General features: G+C 53.3%; 1 protein-coding gene across 2 annotated transcripts in view; it reads right to left on the minus strand.

The window, feature by feature from the left end:
• Positions 1-25,931, minus strand: part of GOLGA3 (golgin A3) — a 45,163-nt gene that overhangs the window by 13,635 nt on the left and 5,597 nt on the right. The window contains exons 3-14 of one of the 2 annotated variants that reach the window (XM_082699904.1): positions 24,443-24,586; positions 20,606-20,718; positions 13,479-14,137; positions 12,975-13,086; positions 11,028-11,334; positions 9,487-9,689; positions 6,324-6,461; positions 4,440-4,601; positions 3,786-4,154; positions 2,108-2,185; positions 1,097-1,360; positions 527-621 (exon numbers count right to left, since the gene is read on the minus strand). In XM_082699904.1, coding sequence (XP_082556030.1) covers positions 527-621; positions 1,097-1,360; positions 2,108-2,185; positions 3,786-4,154; positions 4,440-4,601; positions 6,324-6,461; positions 9,487-9,689; positions 11,028-11,334; positions 12,975-13,086; positions 13,479-14,137; positions 20,606-20,718; positions 24,443-24,586 — 2,644 coding nt within the window. Of the gene's footprint in view, positions 1-526; positions 622-1,096; positions 1,361-2,107; positions 2,186-3,785; positions 4,155-4,439; positions 4,602-6,323; positions 6,462-9,486; positions 9,690-11,027; positions 11,335-12,974; positions 13,087-13,478; positions 14,138-20,605; positions 20,719-24,322; positions 24,587-25,931 lie in introns of both variants that reach the window. The other variant, XM_082699903.1, reaches the window with a different exon arrangement.

Genomic DNA, 25,931 nt, shown 5'->3' on the forward strand with positions numbered 1-25,931 from the left:
CCGCTCCAGGGACCTCATGGAAAACAGAGAACGCTTCTGTCCTCGCAGACACACACTCCCAGTGCTCGGAGCAGCAGTAATAAACCCAACAGTGCAGCTCACAGGTAACCTCCCGTGATGAAAGTAAGGTCGTGCAGGACACAAGATGCCACAGGCATTAAAGGCCCCTAAAAGCTACTGGAGTGCACACACGCAGCAGGAGGGATACACACACGTCAGCCCCGCGGTGGGACCGGGAAGGGCAGGGGCTGCCACATGCACCTGCCGTGGAACACACACACACAGGCCTGTGCCTGTGAACCACTGGCAGTCACCGATGCAGGGCGGGGTCCACCCTCCAGCCTTAGCTTTGCAATCTGACTTCCCCGGCTGCCTACAAGTGGATCCCGTGTTGCCTCTCCTCGGCAAGGGCTCCACTGACAGCGTGTTTGGGGTCCCCCCGCCCTCAGCTGCTGCGTGTCCCCGACAGGGCTCGAGGCCGCCTGCGCCCACCCTTTCCGCCCCCGTGCGGCTCGGGCCCACGTACTTGGTGGCTTCTTGCTGCAGCTCTTCGATCTGCTTCTTGAGCACCGCATTGGCCTCTGTAAGAGCTACCATTTGCTCTTTATCAAACTGCAAAGACTTCCGAGAAAGGGGAGAAAAGACAAAGTGAGCAGAGCAAAGCCCTCCCCTGCAGACTGCTTCCCAGGACCAGGCTCTCGTGGCTCAGTGTTGCTGGTCCATGGCCACCCTCAAGCACAAAGCCTCTGAAGGACCCTGACAGAGGATCGCTCTCTGTATAAGCGATCACTTTAGAGCTGTCCAGAGTGTTGCAGGGAATGCCCAGGTCAGCCTCTGTCTGCGGCTCCGCCCGTAGTCCCCGAGGGACCAGCCCTCCCCGAGCCCCCCAGGGCCCCTCCCAGCGCCTGCTGGAGTGAACTATCAATGGCTGACGGCCTCCAGCCCCGTGCGGTCTCCAGTGAGGAACCTGCCTGTCTGCCTGTCCTTCCAGGACGGGAACTCCAGGAAGGACTTGTTCCAGGCTGTCCTGCCCTCTACCCTGCACGACAGACCCTGAGGCACATCTGGCCGAACCCTGAAGTCAAATGCGTCCCACCTGCAAGCGCATCTCCATCTCGTCGCGCTCCCTCTGTGCCGACTGGAGATGCCCTTCGAGGTCGGCCATCTGCTGGTGGATGTGGGACATCTCCTTCTGCAAGCGCACATGTTCCACCTCCACGGACTTCTTCTCCCCTTGAAGCTTAATTAACTCCTGCCTCAGCTCCTTCAGCTCCGAGTCAAGCCTCTTCTTCGTGGCCTTCAGCTCACCGATGAGCTGGTCTTTGGAGGTGGCGTCCCGCCGATAGGCCTCCACCATCACCTGCCCGACAAGACAGAGCTGACGCGCAGCCTCCTTCAGCGGAAGGGCTCGCTGCTGGTGCACGGCATGCCGTGTCTTGCACTACGGACAACGCATTTCACCAGCTCCAGGACACCATTAGCTGAGGCACAGCGTCAGCTCACGCATCTGAGCACGTCTGGGAGATGCGCACAGGGTCACCTGGCGGCCTCCCCTTCCCTGGGGCCCAGGCGAGTGCTCCCGCTCGGCCACACCGCCACGCTTCCGCTGGGTCCTCCCCCTGCTGGCGTCCCAGCAACAAACTCCAGAACCACGTCTAACTGTCCCTCAGGTCGGCCTTCCTCAAGATGCTGGTGCGAGCCACACTTGGCATTCATTCCTCCAACGGCCGCACGGGCTCCGCTCCCTTGCGACATGAGCCCCCGCCCTCCCTCCGGGCCAGGACCTACCGCAGCTACGGCAGGGTGTCGTTTCTCAGAGACGCGCTAACAGGAAAGTCAGTCCGTGTCGTAGCCCAGCTCATGCCCTCTGAGAGGACGGAAGACCAAGACCAAGATCCACACCACAGATGCCAACCCTACTCTGAAGCCGTCCGGACTAGAGACCGTAAAACGGGGGGGAGGGGGGGGAGAGCGCAGCTAAAAACAAACCTGCGGGGGTCTAACACTGCTTCCCACTTGACCAGTTTTGTTCGAGAGAAATGATTAAACCACACGGCATTTTTTGTCACACACTTGCTGTGCGTAAGGAAAACCAACGCGTTTTTACCTTTTGTTGAAGAAACTGCTCCTTTATCTTCTGTGTCTGCTTCTTCAGGGTGGCGGCCTCCTGCTGTAACTGCTCCACCTGCAAAGGACACGCGCGCGGCCGTCACTGAGGCCGCTCTGCTCCCGGGGAGGCCGGTGCCCGCTCCCGCCTGTCTCAGTCCACAGTGAACCCACCAGCGAGCACACAGCTACACAGGCAAGACTCCAGTGTGACAGTGTCCCAAACCCCGCGTCTCCGCACTTTTCAGGGGTCAGAGCTGGGATCCCTCTTACTGAGCCAACCGAGCAAACTCAGCCTCACCCTGAAGGTCCCTGCAATCCCCCAAACTACGCCCCCACTGCTTCTTGACGTGCCCTCACGTCTTGTCTGAGAAGTGACAGGGCCCAGGGCAGTGCCGGCTGAGGAAACACAGGCTCCCCGGACTTTACGTCCCAGAGGGAAACCCGCCACCACCCTCCTCAACCTCCATGCTCAAGGAGAGCCGTCTAACGGCCAACTGTTTCTGCCGCGACGCCGCTGCCCGCATCGCCGCACCTTCCTCATGCTGTTTGTTAACGTTCGCCTACGTCAGGTCACGTCATGCTGTTAGCGTAACAGCTCCCAGGAGTGGCGTGCTAGCTCATGTGCATATGTGCCTGGACCCTTCACGTCTCCCGCCCTCACCCGCGGACACACAACCACCCTGCCACGTGTCCAGGGGGCTCCACTATGGCACGCAGCAGGGAAAATCCAAATGCGCCACGCAACTTTATCCACGTCTGAGTTCCACAACATCTGTGGACAGAAACTGGGGTTTCTTGGTGGATTTCTTTTTCTTTCTCTCTTTTTTATGATTTTACTTATTTATTTGACAGAGAGAGAGAGATCACAAGCAGGCAGAGAGGCAGGTAGAGAGACAGGGGGAAGCAGACTCCCCGCCGAGCAGAGTCCGATGTGGGGCTCGATCCCAGGACCCTGGGATCATGACCTGAGCTGAAGACACAGGCTTAACCTACTGAGCCACCCAGGCACCCCTTTCTTTCTTTCTAAAATTTATTTAAGACTTATTCAAGGGCGCCTGGGTGGCTCAGTGGGTTAAGCCGCTGCCTTCGGCTCAGGTCATGATCTCGGGGTCCTGGGATCGAGTCCCGCATCGGGCTCTCTGCTCGGCAGAGAGCCTGCTTCCCCCTCTCTCTCTCTGCCTGCCTCTCTGCCTGCTTGTGATCTCTCTGTGTCAAATAAATAAATAAAATCTTTAAAAAAAAAAGCCTTATTCAAGAGCAAGAGACAGAGAGCGAGCATGTGCGCTTGAAGCCCGGGGTGGGTGGAGGGACACGCAGACTCCATGCTGAGTGTGGAGCTCGGTGTGGGGCACAATCCCATGACCCTGAGATCAGGACAGGAGCCAAAGTCAAGAGTGACTTAACCGACTGAGCCCCTCAGGTGCCCTTCGGCAGATTACTTTCACCGCACCCAACACGACACGGTTTCCCAGCCCTCAGCATCTACATACCCAGCAGCTGGTGGGAAGCACACAGCCTGCTGGCATGAGTCCCTCGGCCACCCGAGCCCTGGGCCCTGCGCTAGAAGCGTTCTTGCATGTTTACAAAACAAGGTGCTCCAACAAAGGAGCCAGCAGCCAGCACCGGTCCTGCCATGTGACCCCGACTCATCACAGAATGGCAGCAAAGCACATTACCTGGCTGGACTTCACGGCTAAGTCTTGCCTCAACTGCTCTAAAACCTGCGAGGTCTCCTCGGTGCCCTCCTCCAAGCGCTTGGCTCCTCTGTCCAGGTCCTCCCTGCCACTCCTGGCCGCCTGCAGAGCCACCTCTAAAACAATCTTCTCATTTTGCAGGAAGCGGATGGTGTCGTCCCTGGAGGCGGCCTCCCCCTGCAGCTCCTCTAGCCGGGCGTGCAGCTCGTCGTAGCGCATCTGCAGGTCGTCGAGGGACTGCTCCCGGGCCTGCAACGTCTCCTGTGTTGCGGTGAGCTGCCTCAGCAGGTCGAGGTGCTCCTGCTGTAACACCGAAAGCTGCTGGTCTCGCTGCTGCAAAGTCAGATTCACCTGGAAAATAGGAACTCGATTCACAAGGACTGCCGTGCAACGAAAACCCTGCCCCTACTCGGGGAGTGTGTTCAGGACGCTTTGGGGTCAATGTTCTGTATGGAAAGTTCTGGGGTGGAAGACCAGGATGGAGTCAACACCCGGCCAGGTATGGCAGCAACAGCCGGACTGCTGAGGAGACGTGGTAACGGATTCAGCAGGCACCGGCCCCAATGCGGGCAGTGAGGCCAGGGACGGGCTGTGTGCAGCGCCGGGGCAGCCACGCGAGGCACGGTGGGCGCTTGCCTGCTCCAACCGCTGCTCCAGGGATGCCGCGGAGGCCGCCACCTTCTGCAGCTGCTCCTTCTCGTCCTCGAACTCCTCCAGCCTCCGCTGCAGGTCCTCCTCCACCATCGTCTTTGCCTCCTGAATCTGCACGAAGGCAGCTTCCTGGTCCAACATGTCGGCCTGAGCACAGAAAACAGTGTTTTTTAAAAAAAAAAAACAACACAACACTATCAGGATAACCTGACAACCACAGCAGACTGAGTGGGAAAACCTCATTCACCTCACTGTCCTGTCTTTGACCCACACAGTGAGGAGCCAAGGGGCACAGAGGCCCAAGGCTGGTGACCTCCTGCTGCCCAAGAGAGAGGCCACCTCACCCACTTCCTGGCCCATGATTCCCTCTGCTGACACCTGGGCCAGCCAGGTCAAAGTGAGCACAAGACCAGCTTGAGGAAATGGGATAAAAGGGGCGCCTGGGTGGCTCAGTGGGTTAAAGCCTCTGCCTTTGGCTCAGGTCATGATCCTGGGGTCCTGGGATCGAGCCCCATATCGGGCTCTCTGCTCAGTGGGGAGCCTGCTTCCCCCTCTCTCTCTGCCTACTTGTGATCTCTTTCTATTAAGTAAATAAATAAAATCTTTAAATAAAATACATCTCCTCACCAAAAAAAAAAAAAAAAAAAGAAAGAAAGAAAGAAAGAAAAGAAATGGGATAAAGTGATGAGCGACCCTTCCCTGCCTCTAAGGCGAGGACAGACTGCAGAGCATCCCTGTGTTGGGGAAGGGATACTGGGAACATTTTTTTTTTTAAGATTTTATTTATTTGACAGAGAGAACAAGTGAGAGAGGGAAAACAAGGAGGGGAAAGGGGAAAGGGAAAAGCAGGCTTCCTGCCTAGCAGGCAGCCCAATGTAGGGCTCGGTCCCAGGACCATGGGATCATGACCTGAGCCGCCCAGGCTCCCCTACTGGGAACACTCTTACTTAGCTGGTGAAACCACAGGAGGGCTGTGAGACAAACATCGCATTCCTTACGGTGTGATTATGTAGACAAGACCCAACACCTAGATGTATTTCTTAGGGAAAAACATCAGTTTATAATTTAAAGTTCTTTCAGTTCTTTGGTGCTGAGCCCCTGTAGCAGATGCCTGCTGTGCCGCAATGATCCCTCGTCACCCTCGTCCCCCGTGAGGACACGGGGTGTGAAGAGAGGCGGGAGACAGAGGAGAGGCCACAGTCCCAGGACACCGTCTTTCCACATCCTTGGCCCACAGCTGCCAGGCACACGCTGCCCAGATGTTGGGCACCTTCCCGACAAGCCTGTACGCGTTATCACCTTCATTTCATAGAACAAGGGAACAAGGCTCAGAGAAGGTAAGAAACCATATGGGGTCCCAGAGCTGAGGAGACCAGTCAAAGCTGCTGCGCCCACCACCCCAGGCACAATCTGTGGAGGCAGCCAGTCCTGTCCTAACTCAGGCGTGTGGCTGCGAGGGTTAAAGAGGACACAAGCAGAGAGCACAGAGACAAGAAAATACTTGTTCCTATGAGGCCTTCTGAGATCCAACATGCTGAACTGCTTCCCCCACCTGCCAGCCAGCCCCAGCCCCTGCCCAAGTGCAAGGCCCACGTGGGAGAGCTGAAGACAAGTCGGCACCAGCAGCTCAGATCAGAGAGACACAGGAGCTTCCCGTGAATGTGAGGGTCAGAGTCCCCAACCTGAAATCACTGCTACTTGTCCTACAGATTATCTTAAAAGACACTTGAATGTAAGCATACATAATGTCAGTGTTTATGTACGTGTGTTTGTCAACTTGGACCTTGACCAGCGTGAAAACGAAGCCCCAACCCCAGACGCCCCAGACGAACACCAACAGGCCGAGGTCCCGGGACGCACAGCCCTCACCTCGATGCCCTGCAGCTGGACAGCAATGCGCTCCTTCTCCTTGATGGACCTCTGCTGCGTTTCCGTGAGCTGCTGCGACAGGGATACGTTCTCAAGCTTCAGGTGCTCCAGGAGGCCTGCCTGGGTCATCTGTCCAACCTTCAAAGAAAAAATCCACAAGGTAGAAAGTGGCCAGATTTCCTGCTCAAGTGCAGACTGGGCTATCCCTGAGGCCAAGACGGGGAGGGTCCCTACCCAGCGATGGCCCCTGGGGGAAGCTGTTCCCCACGACCCCCCCCACAGGGCTCATGGCCCACCCTCCTGTCACTCACCCTGACACCTGACCACCTGGGCTGCTGTGCCTAAGAGGGGCAGGCTGGCAGTCCTGAGGTCACGGGTCAATCCCCCCAAGGCTACGCACTTTGTTGCAAGACCTACACGAACGTTCTCAGTGAAGGTAGATGTGTTAGCCCAGGGCTGAGGGGCCTCATCTGGTTACAGGGACAGCAGGGATTGGAATCTGCCCCCAAAATGACCTGACCAAGGGTCGCCTGGTGGCTCAGTGGGTTAAAACCTCTGCCTTCAGCTCAGGTCGTGATCCCAGGGTCCTGGGACCAAGCCCTGCATTGAGCTCTCTGCTCTGCGGGGAGCCTACTTCCCTCTCTCTCTGCCTACTTGTGATCTTCTCTGTCAACTTAGTAAAATCTTAAAAAAAAAAATGACCTAACCAACTAGGACCAGATACATCTCATGCCCTGCCCTCTCAGTGCCTGTCTGCGATACTGGCCATACAGGCTGACCCTGGCCATTCCCAGGAAGCAAGCTGGCCCAGGATGACCCCTAGCTGTCACACAGTCAGGCCTCCTCTGACCCGCCGTCTCTCACACAGAAGGCATCCAGCACAGCATGCCAGTCCTGAGAGGGGCTCAGGAAAGAGAAGCCCTGAGGGAACACAGGTCTGTGACTGGATTTTCCTGCATATTACTTCCAGATCTAATGTGGACACTTCTTGACTTGTGAGATGCAGATGTGACCAGAAGTTGTGAATGTTGGGGTCTCAGTGGAAGCTACCCAGAGCAGAGGAAAAGGCACCATCTGCTGGGACTGTGTTCTAAGGCAATGAAAGAGAAAAGACCACCCTGCTCTGTCCTGCCTCTTGAATGTGCCTGGCAACATTTCTACATCAGCAGGAGAGGAGGAAATGCCTTCACCTTCCTTTTTTTTTTTTTTTTTTTTTTTTAAGATTTTATTTATTTATCAGGGGGGGAGAGAGAGAGCACAGGCAGACAGAATGGCAGGCAGAGGCAGAGGGAGAAGCAGGCTCCCTGCTGAGCAAGGAGCCCGATGTGGGACTCGATCCCAGGACGCTGGGATCATGACCTGAGCCGAAGGCAGCTGCTTAACCAACTAAGCCACCCAGGGGTCCCATGCCTTCACCTTCCTAATCAGGAATGCTGACCCTGGGTTCCCAAGGTATCTGAGAAAACGCAGTCTTGGCTCTTAGACTCCCCTGCTTGGGGCCCTCTCTCCACTTCTGTCTTATGTCAAGATACATAAATGTAGCTGCTTTAAATACGCCTTTAAATATGCATTTATGCCTTGTATAAATGACTGTCACTTCAAGCTTGCATTAACTTGCACAGTGATTTCCATGTATGTTGTAAGTAGAATATATGCTTATCCGTATGGTCCTTTGGCTTAAAATATATGAAACACAAATTTAAGAATATTTCTATTTCATGTATTCACAGACTAGATTTTCTATGTGTGTGTGTGTGTGTGTTTTTTTTTAAGAGCATTTGGTGGAGTTAGTAATTTATACCTTCTACTTAATAAATAAGTGTGGTTTTTTTGTTTTTGTTTTTTGTTAAAGATCTGTGCCAGGGATTCTTTTTTCTTTTTTTTTAAGATTTTTATTTATTTGTTTGACAGAGAGAGATCACAAGCAGGCAGAGAGGCAGGCAGAGAGAGAGAGGGGGGGATGCAGGCTCCCTGCTGAGGAGGGAGCCCGATGCCGGGCTCGATCCCAGGACCCTGAGATCACGACCTGAGCCAAAGGCAGAGGCTCAACCCACTGAGCCACCCAGGTGCCCCCTTAATAAATAAGTTTTAACTAAACTCTAATATTTTATCTGAAGAAAAGACAAAAGAAAGGGAGAGAGAACAAAACCTGCAGCTGAATTCAAAAAGAGGATAGAGGCTGACCAAGTCACCACTTGTCATTCTCACGATCTAATCAGTCTAAAGCACCAAGATGTGGAGCACAGTGCTTCTCAGGCACTTGTCTGCCATCCCGAGCGCCTCTGGAGCACAGTGGGCCCAGAGGGAGAGGCCTCAAGGAAAAGTGCAGGACCCAGTGTTACTCCACGGGCCTGGATGGTCACCCACTCCCCCACTCTTCGTGCAGACTCAGAAGCTGACACACCTGTACCCCCAACAAAACAGAGAGAAACATTCAGAGTATTCATGTGGGACAGACCTGGTGCCCAAGCAGCTGGAGCCAGTGAAACTCCAACCAGGAGGTGACACATGCTGTGCTCTGTGCATGTCAGCAATGACCCAGGAGGGCTGTGACCAGGACATAGGAGCTGGTGTGCGAGTCCTGAGACCCAGGCAGACACCGGGCTGAGCTGGATTCCAACAATGGCAGCCCCCCTCGTCTGGGGGGGACTCATCAGAGCTTCGGGAACAGAAATTCCAGAGGGGACTTAAGAATTAAAAATGTGCAAGTAGAAGCTGAAGGACTCCTGGGATCAGAAGGTCCTGGAGGGTGGCTGGCCCGCAGGATGGGGTGTAGGCTAGATGAGCGGGCAACAGAGTTCTCAAAAATGTATCCATAAGGACGCCTGGGTGGCTCAGTGGGTTAAGCCTCTGCCTTTGGCTCAGGTCATGATCTCAGGGTCCTGGGATCCAGCCCCACATCGGGCTCTCAGCTCAGCGGCGAGCCAGCTTCCCCCTCTCTCTCTGCCTACTTGTGATCTCTTTCTCTCTTTCTCTGTGTCAAATAAAATCTTTAAAAAAGAAAAAAAAACAAACCCAGAAAGACCAACCTGTTACATTAAAAAAAAAAAAGAAGAAAGAAAGAAAGAAAGAAAAATGTATCCATAAAATCTAAAAACAGAAAGACTTTTTAATTGAGGAAAAAGGCAACTGCTGTACAGGAGAGACACGTCAGGGGCCATACCTGGATGTGAGCCATCTCTCCCTGCAGTCTGACCCGGGCCTCCTGGGCCAGGGCGAGCTGCTGCTGGTACCACTCCCGGACGTGCTGCAGAGAGGCGATCTCGGCCTGGGACGCCTTCAACTTGCTGCTCAGAGCTGCGCGCTCCCCTTGCACCTGCTGGAGCTGGCTCTGCAGGGCCGCCATCTGCTGCCGCAAGTCATGCACTGGAAGCAAGCAGAGCAGCTCAGGGGCCTGCTGCACACAGGAGAGCCTGCAGCTCGGCACAGACACGCCGAGCAGAGCCAGGCCCTCGGCAAAGTGAGAAACACGGCTCTCTCCACGCTGCCATCGTGGGTGCTGAATCGTGGCTCCCCGGTGGGAAACGGGTCAGCTGATCGATACACAACCTTGTTTCGTGTGCGTGTACGTGGTAAAGGCGCCTCGTTTACTCTGTACTGTTGACTCACCAGCACTGAACTCACAGCCACTGAACTCAGGCCTGAACGATGCTCACCTAACACACGTGTTTTCTCCACGAAACACATCACAGACTCCTTGCACTAAGAGCACACAACAGTGTCTGGAGTTCATTTTAAATTGTAAAACCACCCTAAAAAGTACAAAGATGCAAAGGAGGTGATGCTAAACTGTACGAGGGCATCTGCTCAGCTGGGAGAGAGCATGCTGGGCAGCTCGCACCTTGCACAGAGTGCCCCTGCTTTCGAGTGACCGAGTGCAGTACTGCTCTGGGGGGCTACAGCCACTCGGAATGAGCCAGGGGATTCACAATTAGGGATCCATGGATACTGAGGGTCAACTGTGTGTCCACAAAGCCACTGCGGGTGCTAGGTCTCTGGTCTTCAAAGGCCTGATGGCATCTGGGTCAATAAACAGAATGGCATCGTGCTGCTAATTCCACTAAAACCCAATGGTGTGCTGATACGGCCAACTCCGAACACTGACAAGAGCGGGAGGGGAGGAAAGCAGGAGACGGGAAGCACAATAACCCAAAGCACACTACAAACAAAACCGGCCAAACACTGCCAACATTTAAGAAAACACTCACCACTAGAAAGACTACTCCCAGAACTTAAAAAACAAACAAAAATGAGAGTTTAAGAGGATCCACGATCCCTTATCAGACATCCCTGGGGCCAGATGCATTTCAGAGATCAGAGTGGGGGCGTTTTGGAAAGGCAGCCCCGGTCCAGCCGCAGCAGCCATGCCCTCGGCTCCGCGCGTGGGGAGTGCCTGCCGGCCAGCTCTGTTGCCCAGCGGGCTCTGGTCAGGGCAGGCCTTGCAAGCCAGACTTAAAAGGTCCCCTTTGCTGCATGTGCAAAAATATGCCGAATTCCATGCACTCAACCAAAAACAGTACTTACTTTAGAGAAGTGTACAGCCTGTACATAAATCAGCAGGACTACAACACTTCTCAGCGTATAGTGGAACAGGTCAGTCCCCAGAGCAGAGGAGCCGAACCCGCCCGCAGTCAGACCACAGTCTGTGGGAAGCCTCTGAGAGGGTTAAGGAGCGGAACCGCCGCGGGCCGGGCGCGCGCTCACCTGTGCTGTCCTTACTGAGGATGTGTCTCTGCATCTCCTCCACTTTGGCCGTGAGTCTCTGGTACTGCTCCTCCGCCACCTGCAGGTCACTGTTGGACGACGCCAGGCTGGCATTCTTGGCTTCCAGCAAGTTCTGCAGCTCGGTCATTGCTCGCTCCAGGTCCCAGCAAGACTGCTTCAGGGTGTCCACCTCCGAGCTGAGCGAGTCCTGCCGCTGCTGGCTGCTGTGGCTGTGCTCCACCTGCGCCTGCAGCCTCGTGCTCAGCGCGGCGAGCTGCGCCTGCAGCTCTGCCTTCTCTTTAAGTGCCTGCAAAGACCCCCAGCCGGAAACGGACTCTCAAAAAACGAGCCAGTTCCACCCTGTGCAGTAAGAGGGCCGCCAGGATGAACGAGCGAGACACAGAGGGGAAAGGCCGTGATCCCTAAGCTTTCAGCTGCTCTCCCATGATGGCTCTCCCCCAAAGAACGCAGGTTCTCCAAACAGGCCGAAGGGGCGGGAGGGGCAACCACACAGTCTGCTCACTTTCTGCACAGGAGTGCCCCGACTACGCAGGCACCTGCTCGTCCACAAGGATGTTGGAAAACACAATTGTTCAGAAAACAAGTGCACTGGCGTGCACACGCCTACACACGAAGAAAGACGACCCGGAGCGCTGAGGGAACCCACGACACCAAGTGCAAGGCGCCTGCGGGTAAAGACCGCCTCCCGCTACACAAGAAGGGCTCCGAGGGGCTCTAGCTAGGGCCGCGGGGCACAAAGCACAGGAGGAACCACAGGGACACTGTGCGTAGGATAAAGCAAGAGTTAAGAGGAAAGGTGGGGCCTGGACAAGCCTTAGGCCCCAGCGCAGCAGAGAATGTCCGAGAGACAACAACGGAAGGGCAGAGGCCCCATCTGCCACTGGCATCTCCTGCCTGCCCGCAAATGAGTCTATCGGGGTGTGGACAGGAATTCCAAAATGCAAAGATGGGCACACAAATGCACATCAACACACACGAGAAGAAACCAACATCGGGAAGACAAATATCAAATTCAACAAACAGAAGAATAAATACCCAAGAAAATCGAGTTATCTGAGCAAAACAGGGAGAGTTTGCAGGAAGAATCGGGATTTTTACAGAAAAGCCACAAGGGATCACACCCGTCACGATTCACACAACTGAAGAGCAAATCAGTGTCCCGGGAGGAAGCGAAGGCACAGCACAGTAAAAGCAAACAAAGGTGCCGACATCATTCGCGGGCTTGAACGTGCGGACGCAGCACAGTGCATCCGTGAGGGGATACTCCAAAGAGGGACGGACTGCCAGTCACGGGCCGCCAAAATTCACCTTCATTCCCAGCGAGCACCTCCCCCATCGACACAGGTCTCCGTACGGAGGGGTCAGTCTGTGTCCCAGGCCCACGTCACGCAAACACCACATCAGGCATGAGAGGCGCATCTGGCAGAGCCGCACCCTGCGCCCCATCCTCGAACACACACGCGGCACGCCACCACCTCTGAGCCCGCGTGGGCCCCCTGCTCTCCAGCCCGAACCGAGAGGGCTGGACGCTACTGAGCAGATTCACTGTCCGTGGGAAAACTGAAAATGAAGGGATGGAAACAAAGAGAAAACAGCAAAATTCACAAAAAAGCAGCAAAAAAGCAGAAGCCATAGCAAAGAGAATTAAAGGGACGAAGACAACAATTTCACGATGCCAGGGAAGTGAAATCCGCCACAGGACTGTGAGGTCAGGGTTCGGACAGAGATCCGGGGAAACTGAGGCACACAGCCAGAGAGGAAAGCAGGGCACTTCTCGCTGAGGCTGACAAAGCACGCAGACAAAGGGGGAGGACACAGAAGCCCTGGGTGCCGCTTTGAGCCGTGTGCACAACCGCACACAACCGCCGGGCGTCACACACCCCTCCCAGAGCCGTGGCACACCGGCCCGCCGAGCGCGCCTGTTACCTGACTGGCCTCTGCAGACAGCGCCTCCAGCTGCCCTTCGAGCCTCATCTTGTCTTTAAGGGCCTGCAGCATGGCGTCGTGGGTCTCGGCGGCAGAGCTCTCCAGGGACACGCTGCGGGACGAGGGCACCGAGCATCAGGCGCCTGACACCGCAGGGCGCCTCACACCACTCCTCTTCCCCCAGGTTTTTTTCAGTAAGTCACAAGATCTGAGGGAAGCACTGGTGCCCTTCCAGATGCTACCAACACACACCCCCACGGAGCCGGAACACCCCACTGAAATGGCAGCTGGGGAGGCACCGGGCAGTCTCGGAGACGCGTCCGCACAAACGCTGGAAGACACCGTATCTTCACAACGGAAACGCTACTGACCTACTCCGTCTCTTACAAGGCAACAGAGCTGTGTGGACGTGAACTGGGGACGATGAGGCACGTAGCCAGGAGGGCAGAACCGCACTGTCCGGCAGCTCCGGCAGCGGAGGGGCGGTCTGCCGGCGGCACCCACCTGCTGGAGATGCTGTCTGTCCGACTCCGCGTCTCCCCATTGACCTCCTGTCCCCGGTCTTGGTGCTCGGCGGCTGCGGCCTGGAGGACATCCGTGATGGAGGGGAACTGGCCCAGCGCACCAGCGGCCATCTCTTGGCCATTGACCACATAGGAGTCTTCTCGAGCGCCCACGGTGGTCACCAGAAGCCCGCACGTACCGCGGGTAGAGACGCTGCTGTGGGAGGAGGTGTCGCTCTCATTCCCATCGGCCTCAGACGTGTTGTCACCCGTCAGGGACGCGTTCTCCAGGTGGTCCTCAGCCTCAGGACACAAACTAACCTCGGACACCACAGACGTCACACTGCTGCGGTTCTGCTTCAGAGAGCCCCTGGCACAGTCTGCAGCAGGCACGTCTCCGCCAGAACTCCCGGTACCTGCGTCTTCAGTTTTGTAATCAGCCAGAGACCGAATTTTGCTTGACTTGGAACTTTTCTTCCCCTTAGGATGTGTCAGGAGCCCTAAGCTGCCCACCTTTGGGCCTCGAGGGACACTGGTGCGCAGGAAGGAATACTCCTTCGTCAGGGCCACAGCACTGGCCCGGGGCAAGGCCTCTGGGTTCAGCATGAGTTCCGGGTCGAGTGTGCTAGACAGTCTCGTTCTAGCCGCAGGCTGACTGGACTGAGAAAGAAAAGTATAGAGACAACGTTGAAAAGCGACAAGCCGTGTTCAAATTCTGCCGGCCAGAAAGGCTGCACCAAGCACGCTCCCTGTGCAAACCCTCAGCACACCAGCTCCGCACCCAGTCACAGGTCCCGGCACACACCTCTCCTAACTGTGACTTGGCATCGTCTTAAAATTTCTGCCAGACCAAGTCCCTCCCCATGACCCTGCTATTAGGAGACTGTCCTAAAGTCCTCCTGCACTCACTTTTCTCAACAGACCTGCAATGTTCAAGTTGTTATTACTATTTTTTTAAAGATTTTGCTTATTCAGTTGTCAGAGAGACAGAGGAAGAGGGAGGGAGAGCCAGCAAGCGCACGAAAGCAGGGGAGCGGCAGGCCCGGGGAGAAGCAGGCTCCCCGCCAACCAGGGAGCCCAATGTGGGACTCGATCCCAGGGCCCTGGGATCACGACCTGAGCGGAAAGCAGACAACTGACCTACTGAACCACCCAGGCATCCCTCAGGTTATTATTATTTTTTAATTAAGATTCATGCCCTGTGTGGAGCCCAAACAGGGCTCAAACTCATGACCCTGAGATCATGACTTGAGCTGAGATCAAGAGTCAGATGCTCAACCAACTGAGCCACCAGGCACCCCGAAAATGTTCAAGTTAGGAAAAGTCCTGCTGGGATGTGTGGGGGGCTCAGTCATTAAGCATCTGCCTTCAGTGCAGGTCATGATCTCAGGGTCCTGGGATCGAGTCCTGCATCGGGCTCCCTGCTCAGTGGGGAGCCTGCTTCTCCCTATGCCCCATTCCAGCTCATGCTCTCTCTTGCCAACTCTCAAATAACTAAATAAAATCTTTAAAAAAGCCAACCCTGCTGAGTGACAACCACCTTAGCTTTATAATTACTTAGGGATAACCAGCTGCTCCCATTTATTCATACCAGCTTGCACATTTATCAACAAAGGAAGAGATGTAGGATTCATCTAAATTCTAAACTATTTTTTTTTAGAGATTTTATGTATTTATTTGTCAGAGACAGAAGGAGCACCAGCAGCGGGGGGCAGCAGGCAGAGGCAGAGGGAGAAGCGGACTCCTCGCTGAGCAGAGAGCCTGATGTGGGGCTCAACCCCAGGACCCTGAGATCATGACCCGAGCCGAAGGCAGACACTTAACTGACTGAGCTACCCAGGTGCCCCAATTCTAAACTACTCCTATCGCATTTTAACTTAATTCTTAAATACTTTATTATTTTATTGTTAAAACTATTATCTTTTCCCACTAATTTTATAACTAGTCATGTTAGCATAACTATTAATTTTTCATATTTGTGGCTTAAACTGACAATTTTCTGAATCATTCATTTAATAATTTTAGAATAGTTTAATAAACTCTAATTTTTTCAGCTGATCCTCTAGTTTTCCAAGGCATTGCCTACAAACAGTAACATTTTTTCCTCTTTATCAGTATTTGTATCTCCCACTTCTTTTTCTTTTTTTTTTTAAGATTTTTTTACAGGTTCCCCGCTGAGCAGAGAGCCCGATGCGGGAATCGATCCCAGGACCCTGAGATCATGACCTGAGCCAAAGGCAGCGGCTTAACCCACTGAGCCACCCAGGCGCCCCTCCCACTTCTTTTTCTTATATTTATTAGGTCAACTACAACTTCCTAGAGGGCCTTGAAAGGAGACGGAGGTTGATAGCAGACATTGTTCCTTGTTGCTATTTCATAAAGATTTTATTTAAGAGAGACAGAGCATGCGTGAGCAAGAGGAGGGGCAGAGAGTGTAGCGGGAGAGGAAGAGAGAGAGAATCTTCAGCTGACTCTGCACTGAGTGTGGAGCCTGATGTGGGGCTTGATCTCACCATCTGGAGATCCCAACCTGAGCTGAAACCAGGACTTGGACACTCAACTGAATGAGCCACCCCAGGCGCCACCTCCAGATGCCTTTTCAAAATGACTTTCTCTTACAGAGAAACACCCAATCCGATGCTTATGCCACCAAGTCTGTGCAATCACGACAGGCAAGGGGACCAGGTGGGGAAAGGGAAACATCTCAAAATGATACTGGGATGTGACGGGAAGAATAAATGAGCAAAGAGAGCTGGAAAAGGGTCAGGGTGCAGGGCAATGGATACGCTGGCCAGTCCCGATACTACCACAGACTGTAAAGCCACAGTAATCAGATCCACTGAGAACTGAAAAGTGCAAGACAGGCGGATGGCACCGAATGCAGCCCAGAAATCCATCCACGTACAGCGGGGTTTGCCAATGGTCGGGGAGCCGCACAACAAGGAGGCACTGGAACTGCTGAGGGAACGAGCAACATGAGAGCCATGCCGCAGCCCGCGCAGGGGTGAGTCCCCGCCTCTCGACCGCATCCAACGCATGTTAAAGAAACACATTTAAAGGTACTTTTTAGGAGCACTTGGGTGGCTCAGATGGTTAAGTGCCTGCCTTTGGCTCGGGTCATGATCCCAGGGCTATGGGATCGAGCCCCACATCGGGCTCCCTGCTTGGTGGGGAGCCTGCTTCTCCCTCTCCTTCTACTGCTCCCCCTGCTGTGCTCTCTCGCTCTCCCTGTCAAATAAATAAATAAAATATTAAATAAATAAATAATAAAAATATTTTTATACTACCTCATACTTTTCTAATAAGAAGAAAACACTGGTGAACTAACTTATATTCCTCCAATGGGAAGATCCTTTTGAAATATGACATAAGCCCTGAAAGAAGTAACAGCAAAGATAGGAAATCTTGACTACAAATGTCTAACACGGATGTGCAATGAAAAATATGCCAGGGAAATAGTTAGAAGATACTGTCAAACAGGGAAAAAAAATTGCAATAAAGATGAGAAAGGGGCAATTTCCTGTATATAGCACCTACGTTAACAAAAAGAGAACCAACAGAAAAATAAGCAAAGACTGACAGACACACAAACACAGGGCGTCTGGACGGGTCCGTCAGCTGAGCGTCCAGCTTGTGGTTTCGGCTCAGATTGTGATCTCAGGGTCGTGGGGTCCAGCGCCGCTTCAGGCTGCGGGCTTGGCGGGGACGCTGCCAGAGTCTCTCTCCCTCTCTACTCCCCACTAAAATAGATGAATAAATCTTCAAAAAAAAAAAAAAAAAGACAAAAACCACGAACACATAAAAAGCACAAACTGCTAGGAGACACTTGTTGTCACCTATCAGAGAACGAAATCCAATTTTTGTTCCTTCAGTGCTCACAAGCACACGACACTAGCAGTCCCACTGCTGCCGGCTGGAGTATCAACCAGTCCGGCCATCCAGACTGCAGAGCATCAAGCTAACAAACACATAAAACCTTTACCCAATAATCTGACATTCAAGGCTTTGTCCACAAAAGTACACCAAGGCACAAAACATTCACTGCAGCACTGTTTGCAATTTCAAAAATTTAGAAAGAATCAGCGACGCCTGGGTAGCTCAGTGAGTTAAGTGTCCACCTTCAGCTTGGGTCATGACGGGGGGGGGGGGGGGGCTGGGATGAAGCCCTGCATCGGGCTCCCTGCTCCGCGGGGAATCTGCTTCTCCCTCTCCCTGTGGCCTGCATTCCCGCTCCTGCATGCACTCTCTGTCTCTCATAGATAAAATCTGTTTAAAAAATACAAACATGGGCGCCTGGGGGACTCAGTGGGTTAAAGCCTCTGCCTTTGGCTCAGGTCATGATCCCGGGGTCCTGGGATCGAGCCCTGCATCGGGCTCTCTGCTCAGCTGGGAGCCTGCTTCCCCCCACCCCTCTCTCTGCCTGTCTATGATCTCTATCAAATAAATAAATAAATAAATAAAAGCCCTTTAAAAAAATTAATAAATAAAATAAAATTAAAATTACAAAAACTAAGAAACAACCAAAATGTTGATCAGGGGAGGTTCTAATGAAATGCTGGCACACACGCTGCTGTGAGGTGACTGTGCTCAGGACACGGTGAGGGGCGCAGGCGGCATGAAGACCCAACCCTGCCAAGGTGTAATGATGTTCCCAAAGGCTGTCAACAACACAGAACTCTTACCGTCTGTGGCATGTGAGTATGGGGTCTGAGCTACGTTTCCAGGTAAGGGAAATATTCCTAAAGAAATTCCCCCTTCTGGGGGCGCCTGGGTGGCTCAGTGGGTTAAAGCCTCTGCCTTCGGCTCAGGTCATGATCCCAGGGTCCTGGGATCAAGCCCCACGTCTCTGCTCTGCAGGGAGCCTGCTTCCTCCTCTCTCTGCCTGCCTCTCTGCCTGCTTGTGATTTCTCTCTCTCTGTCAAATAAATAAAATCTTAAAAAAAAAAAAAAAAGAAATACCCTTCTGCTCCTAGTTTAGTAGTTTGTACTTGTTTGGCATATTTTGACTTTTATCGGACAACTACCTTTTCAGCGCCTGTTGGGATGGTCCTAAGCCCCTTCACATGGACGTACCACCACAATGAGTTCTGGCAGATTCTCCCATTCTGAACTCGCCTGTCCCTGGGAAAACCTCCCTCGGCGGTCCCGCACTCGTCTGCATGCCGGCAGGGGCGCTGACTGGTCGCGTGCCGCCCGAGAGCACAGCAGCGGGGAGCGCAGCGCAGCGGGGCCGGCGGGCTCAGACCCCGGCTCAGACGCCCACGCCGCCCGCCGTTCTGCCCCGAGCGCCAGGGACAGCCCCTCCTCACAGGGCAGAGGAGGACTAAAGGAGGGACAGCGCCCCTGCACGCTGCACTCCGCCTCCGCTGGCCCTGCCCTGAGGCGCCCTGGAGCAGGCCAGGCGGCGCTCCTCACACCAGCATCTTGCCTCCTGCCTCCTTCTTCAGGGCAAGAGATGCTGAGCACGCGGGGACTGACCGTCGGTCAGGACAGCATGTGACAAACGCAACGCCTGTTTGCATCACTTGAGGAGACGTTATCTTACTGAGGAAACTATCTTCCACTGAAGATCTTATTTACTGAAGGAAATACCTTCCACTTCAACTATTAGTTACGGGTGTGTATTCTATTATTTTTAAAGATGGAAAATGACGCTAAATTTCACATTTGGAAGCTTACATTGAACTCCTGAAACATTAATTGCCCAACGCTGGACGAGCCAGGCAGGCCTCCGGAAGGCACAGTGAGGACAGGCGCCTGGCGACAGCGCACACAGGCCTGGCCCCCAGACCCCTGTCCTCACGCCGACTCTCCCTTCAGCGCTGCGCGACCGCTGACGAGCTCCTCACCCGTCTGAGCCTCAGGCTCCTCTTCCGCAGGGAACCGGACACAAGGCCGGGTACGAAATGATCACTCGCCACTATCCCTGGGACTTCTGCTGGGCCGGCCAGACCAACCCTGAAAGCCCCTGACCAGGCAGAAGAGCCCGGTGGCGGCTCCTTTAGCTCCCTCACGTTGGCTTTGGAGCAATGACATCCATAAAGTCACAGCCCCCTCCTGGGAACACAAAGAGCCTGGCGGGGTCATGCGACCACTGAATCACTCATTGAAAGCATGTTTAAATATTTTAACTTTAAATCCCTTTAATTGGAAATTCTCAAGTACAGAAAAGCTAAACAAAGTATGAAACAAACACCAAACCCATTTGCCTAGAGTCACTTGATATGATTTTATTTTATTTTATTATTTTTTTTTTTTAAAGATTTTATTTGTTTATTTGACAGACGGAGATCATAAGTAGACAGAGAGGTAGGCAGAGAGAGAGAGAGAGAGAGGGAAGCAGGCTCCCTGCTGAGCAGAGAGCCCGATACGGGACTCGATCCCAGGACCCTGGGATCATGACCTGAGCCGAAGGCAGCGGCTTAACCCACTGAGCCACCCAGGCGCCCCTTGATATGATTTTAAAAGACTGCTTTTGGGCACAGGGGTGGCTCAGTGGGTTGAGCCTGTGCCTTTGGCTCAGGTCATGATCTCAAGGTCCTGGGATCGAGCCCCGCATCAGGCTCTCTGCTCAGCAGGGAGCCTGCTTCCCCCTCTCTTGCGTACTTGTCATCTGTCAAATAAACAAATAAAATCTTTAAAATATAAAATTAAAATTAGAAATTAAAAAATAAAAAATAAAATAAAATAACAAAAGACTGTTTTCATTAGCACACCAACAGAAGTTTCATTACCTGAACAGAACTGATTTTAGCACCTAGTCATCAAATCCACATGACACAACACAGACTCTAACACTGGCCAGACCACCAGTCAGCAGACACCACACATGAAATAAACAGCAGAAACCTAGCACTGACTGCTCCTTCCAAGCAGGGAGAAAAATCACACCCAAGTGCTTGCAGTCTCTGCTTTTCAAATGGCAGACACAGGAATCAAATATGCGTGATCCAAGGGCAGGCAGGAGCCCCGGAGGGTGGGAAATGCAGAGAGGAAGGCTCTTGCCAGAGAAGCACAAGCAGCCATCCCAGCACAGAGAAACCACTGACAGGTCCTAGAAACCATGGCGAATTTCCATTTTCCGCGCACACAGCTGCCCATCAGCTCGCTGGAGACAGGGGGACTCACTCTTTCCTGCTGGCGTTTCACCCTGTACTGTTTGAGCTGTTCTTCCAGCCGCTTCCGAGCCTGAAGTCGGACCTGCTCCTCCTTCTCCAGGGGCAGGGAAGCCTCTGTTGAACCTGCAGTGAGGAAATGACCATTTATTTTTATTTTTTTTTAAAGGTTTTATTTATGTATTTGACAGACAGAGATCGTAAGTAGGCAGAGAGGCAGAGAGAGAGAAAGAGGGGGAAGCAGGCTCCCCGCTGAGCAGAGAGCCCGATGCAGGGCTCGAACCCAGGACCCTGGGACCAAGACCCGAGCCGAAGGCAAAGGCTTTAACCCACTGAGCCCCCCAGGCGCCCCAGGAAATGACCATTTAAAAACTCATAAAGCACCAGGGCACAGAGCACAAAGCAGAACAGCAGCTTGGCTCTTCTGCGCTCAATTACCAATTAACTATGATTTTGCTTCAAACAATGCCTCGCCTTTTAGGTTGAAAGAGCTGTTGCCTGATGAAGAGACAACCGTGAGCCCCGGACCGCCGTGGCCAAACCCACTGGCAAAGCACGGGGTCCGTGCGCACGCCACCAGCCCGCCGCTCCCCACGGGCACTCAGCCGGAAAACGGACCCGGCTCCCCCATGACTTGCAGCCAAAGAAGAACTAAATCTCAAGCCAGAGCCGGGGCCGAGCGTTCCGAGGCCCAGGGACCCTCAGCCTGCACACAGCTCCAACCATGCTCCGGACGTTGCCTAGGAGCACGTGGACGGTCGTGTCCACAGAACTGTACTGAGGGATAATCTGAGCAAGTGGTCAAGGGACCCCAAACATGCCTTCTCCACACAGTCACATCTGCAGACACAATCTGACCCACAAATCATTTGTACTCACACAAGCAGTGCTCAGACGTTACTTCCTAAGGAAACAAACTGTTCAGTGTCCCACTCAGGACTCAACTCAAAGTGAAGGCCAAGCAGGCGTCCCTGCGAGGCCTAGGACTGGCTACCTCGGTTTCCTGATAGAGGCGATTCCAGTCCACGGGCCAGGCTCAAGCGCAGAAGGGGAAATGACAACTTTTTGGCCAAAAAAAGAATTTACAAGGGCACCGGGGTGGCTCAGTGGGTTAAGCGACTATCTTCAGCTCAGGTCATGATCCTGGAGTTCCAGGATCGAGTCCCGTATCAGGCTCCCTGCTCTGCACGGAGTCTGCTGCTCCCTCAGACCCTCACCTCTCTCATGTTCTCTCTCTCAAATAAGTAAGATCTTAAAGAAAAAAAAGCAAAAAACAAAAACCCTAAAAACAGAATTAAGAATATCTCAGAACCCAAATCTTTCGTTTTGGGTAATAAAAGAGCTGAGGAGTGAGCAAAAGGTGCGAAAGCCATAGGCATCTTTCACACTCAACATCCCTGCACCTAGCACTGCCATGGGCACAGGCAGGGTCGGCTACCACACCGAAGAGAGCACAAAAGTGTCCTAATTTCACCACTTTACAGAGAGCGCCACCTTCAGCTGTGGATTCTGAAAAGATAAGCAGCTGTTGTTGTTGTTTTTAATATTTTATTTATTTTATTTGACAGAGATCCCAAGCAGGCAGAGAGGCAGGCAGAGAGAGAGAGAGAAGGACCAGGCTCTCTGCAGAGCAGAGAGCCCGACTCGGGACTCGATCCCAGGACCCTGAGATCATGACCTGAGCTGAAGGCAAAGGCTTTAACCCACTGAGCCACCCGGGTGCCCGCAGCTGTTGTTTTAAAAAAAATCCCTAAAACCGAGGCGCCTGGGTGGCTCAGTGGGTTGGGCCTCTGTCCTCAGCTCAGGTCATGATCTCAGGGTCCTGGGACGGAGCCCCGCATCGGGCTCTCTGCTCAGCGGGAAGCCAGCTTCTCTCCCCCGCCCCCTGCATGCTGCTCTGCCTACTTGTGAACTCTGTCAAATAAATAAATAAAATCTTTTAAAAAAACCCTTAAAACCTCAGGGGCCCCTGGGTGGCTCAGTTAAGCACCTCGCTCTGGTTTCAACTCAGGTCGCAATCTCAGTGTGGTGAGGTCAAGCTCCAGGTCAGACTCCACGCTCAGCCAGGAGTCTGCTCTGGAGAGTCTCTCTCTCCCCCGCCCCCGTCCCTCCCCAAACTTGCAAGCACACCCCCCACCCAAAATAAATAAAAATCTTAAATAATAATAACCTCTAAAACCTGAGCAATTGCTAAGAACTTCACTAAGCGCTCACCAAGTCATTACTAATGTGTGTGTTTATCACTGAAAAGGTCTAGTAGTTCTCACAGAACAAAGGGGTCCACATGGCAAAAACCTAGGAGTCTATGGACTCGCGGGGAGCCCAACTGAGCAGAGTCAGGGCTGGGTAAACACTCGCCAGGAGGGGCAGCTGGTGGCCGCGGGATGCCAGCATGTGGGCACCTGGGCTTAGGGTTCACAGATCCTTACAAATCAAGAATCCAGAGTTTTCTAATGACAGCTGTGGACTTCAACGTTGACAGTTAAAAAGCTATTTTATTTTTGTAAAGTAACCTGTACACCCAGTGTAGGGCTCGAAGTCACAAACCCGAGATCAAGAGTCGCACACTCTACCAACTGAGCCAGCCAGGCGCCCCTAGGTTTACAGAAATTTTAAAAACACATGTGGCCCTAGTAAAATAATGCCTGTGAAGAAAAGGGCAAACAATCCAAAAGAAAAATGGGCCAAACAAATCAATTCACAGAAAAGAATGACCAACAGCGAAGAGGCAGAAGACGCCCAAACGATCAGGGAAGTGTGAGCTCCAAACTGAGGGGCCACAGAAGCATCGTGGCACAGCCAACAGGCTGGCAAAACCGGAAACAGCACGTGCCAGGGGGAGCCCATGCCTCTCAGGGTCATCAGTGGCGTGGCAACGGGACTGCGCACGACAGATAAAAAGATGCCACTGCTTCCAACCAACAGTTCTGCTTCTGGGACATAGCCCACAGAAATCAAAGCGCCAACACCACTGGACACGGGCGCCAGGTGCTCTCCGCAGCATCGGTCATGACAGGTGACCGCACAGGCGCAGAGGCCACCCGGGCACGCCAGGGGCTCCCGACCAGCCTTCCCAGAATGAATCTGCAGCTGCACCCAACAGCGTGGGGGCAAACTCCACGTGGTAAGACTGACCAGGAAATACAGGCTATGACAACCTAATCCCTTCTCAAAACACAGTGACTGAAACCTGGCCGTCTGCAGGGGTATAAAGATCATGGGAGAATGTGACTTGCAGGCCGGGGAGGGGCGTGAGAGGTAAAAACACCATGTGTGGCATCATCCCATTATGTAAGATCGTGTCTGTCTGTGTATGATAAACGTGCAGGAAAAAGGCGGGGACGCTTCTGGGGCTCATGGGCTGCAATTCGTGACTGTTCACCCCTGGGTCCCCGCGCTGATTAAATAATTCAGTAAAGAAAGCTGTCAAAGTTTATCTCCCTCCTAACTGCTTGCTTGCCACCAACGTAACAAAAAAGACGTGCCGCATAGTTGTTTAAACCCAGACCTGGCGCAGCATCCCCAGTGCCGACCACAAAGAAGTATACCTTCTCTCTAAGAGGGAGCCACTTGCTCAACGCACAACCCACCACAGTGATAAAACAGTGATGACAGAGGGACAAGCAGTAAGCTGGCCAGGGCACGTGCCTCTGAAGGGTGGTGAGTCACAAGGGATGCGGGAGGAGGGTTGGGGAGAGCAGGGGAGAGCCCGGTGGGAACAGATGCTTACACAGTTGCGTTTCTTGCATAGGAAGACTGAGTCTGAGAGACTGCAAAGCTTCTTTTCTAACACTGCCCTCAGCACTAGTCCCCTGAGACTTCCTTAGGTTGTCATGGAAACCAGCCACACCTGGAGAGGCATCGGGACCCCCTGGGCTTGTCGGGGGACCGAGAGATGGCGAAGAGTCTGGGAACGGTGGCGTCGGCCCATTCTGACAGGTGTCGCCTTTGCCAGGGACATCCAGGCCTCCTCCTCCATCTGAAGCTCTGGTACCTGGAAAAGAGGGCGGGCTGGTCATCATGGCTTTAACCACCAGATCAAGGTGTTTTCCAGATGCACGGCTCACACAGGACAGAAGGGACTGCAGATGCAGGGGCGTGAGTTGTCTCCACGTCCCATGAGACTGTCACTCTGGGACGAGAGCAGGCCTCGCTGTCCTCCTGTTAGTGGGCGGTATCGGACAAGCGGCTGGACTGCTCACTGTGGCATCGAGCCTGTGGGATTTAAGTAGTAGTGCTTCCTTTTCACTTAAACAAGACCAATGAGAAATCCCATGAAAGTCTTGTTTTAAAAATAGCAAAAGGAAGTAAATGCTAAAAACACAGCTGACAACGTTCCTAACGGGTGCTGGAGACAGCACGCTAACCAGAGCTGCAGCCGCACACGCACACCGCCAGTTCCAAAGCTGTTTTCAAAGCATAAGTGTATCCTCCAAAATGGAAGATCTAAGGCAAGGTTACACGAACCGATCCAAACAATTGTGGCAAGGAGTCGGAGTCTGTGCTTCCGTCTGATGAGCGTGTGCTAGACGAAAACCCAGGTTTAACCAGTGATGACGACCGAGTTTCACCCACAAACATCACTACACTCAGATCGCTCAGACACTACATGAAATCTCTTGCCTTGTCAAAAGATAAAAGAGACTTCTCACAATTAAATCATTCTACCTTCCCTGTCCCCTCACCCCAGTCAGGGAGCCAGCTGGCGGTCCAGAACCAAGATGGCACCTAGAGGGAGGACGGGAGGGTCCGGGGGCCTCTGGGTGTGGTTCCAGAGGTTCCCGAAGGCAGCAAGGTCTGAGCCTCCCACAGGGACCCACATCACTCGGATTCCTGGACGTACCCAGGATGCATCCAGGAAGCTGCCCTTTGCCCAAGCAAATTCAAAATGGGTTTCCGACATTCCTAAGTTTCAACCAATGCAGCGACTCACCGTCCTGCTTTCCTGGAAGGAAGAACAATACACACGGGACACCACAGACTCAACGCAGAGGAGCCTGGACCACAGCTCCGACCCACCCGTCTGCTCTTACACAAACATCCCTTTGCTGCATGCTGGGTGAGGGGAAGGGGAGCCTGCATTTCAGATACGAGGTCATCAGGTCAATACCACTTTCTGACGGGCTTACAGATCTGGGAGAGTCTCTACATCTTCCTGTTCATATGACAAAATAATGTTTTGAGCATTATATTGTACTTCTAAAAAAATCTAAAAGAAGGCCCAAAACATTACATATATGCATTCTCAAACACGAACCCAACCGTGGAGAAGCAAGTAACAAAGATGACGAGACAGAGAAAACACGGCTGCCGCCCCTTCCCACTGTGCCCGAGTCCTT

Source organism: Mustela nivalis (genome assembly GCF_964662115.1).
Source record: "Mustela nivalis genome assembly, chromosome: 14".
In the NCBI taxonomy this organism is placed as follows: Eukaryota; Metazoa; Chordata; class Mammalia; order Carnivora; family Mustelidae; genus Mustela; species Mustela nivalis.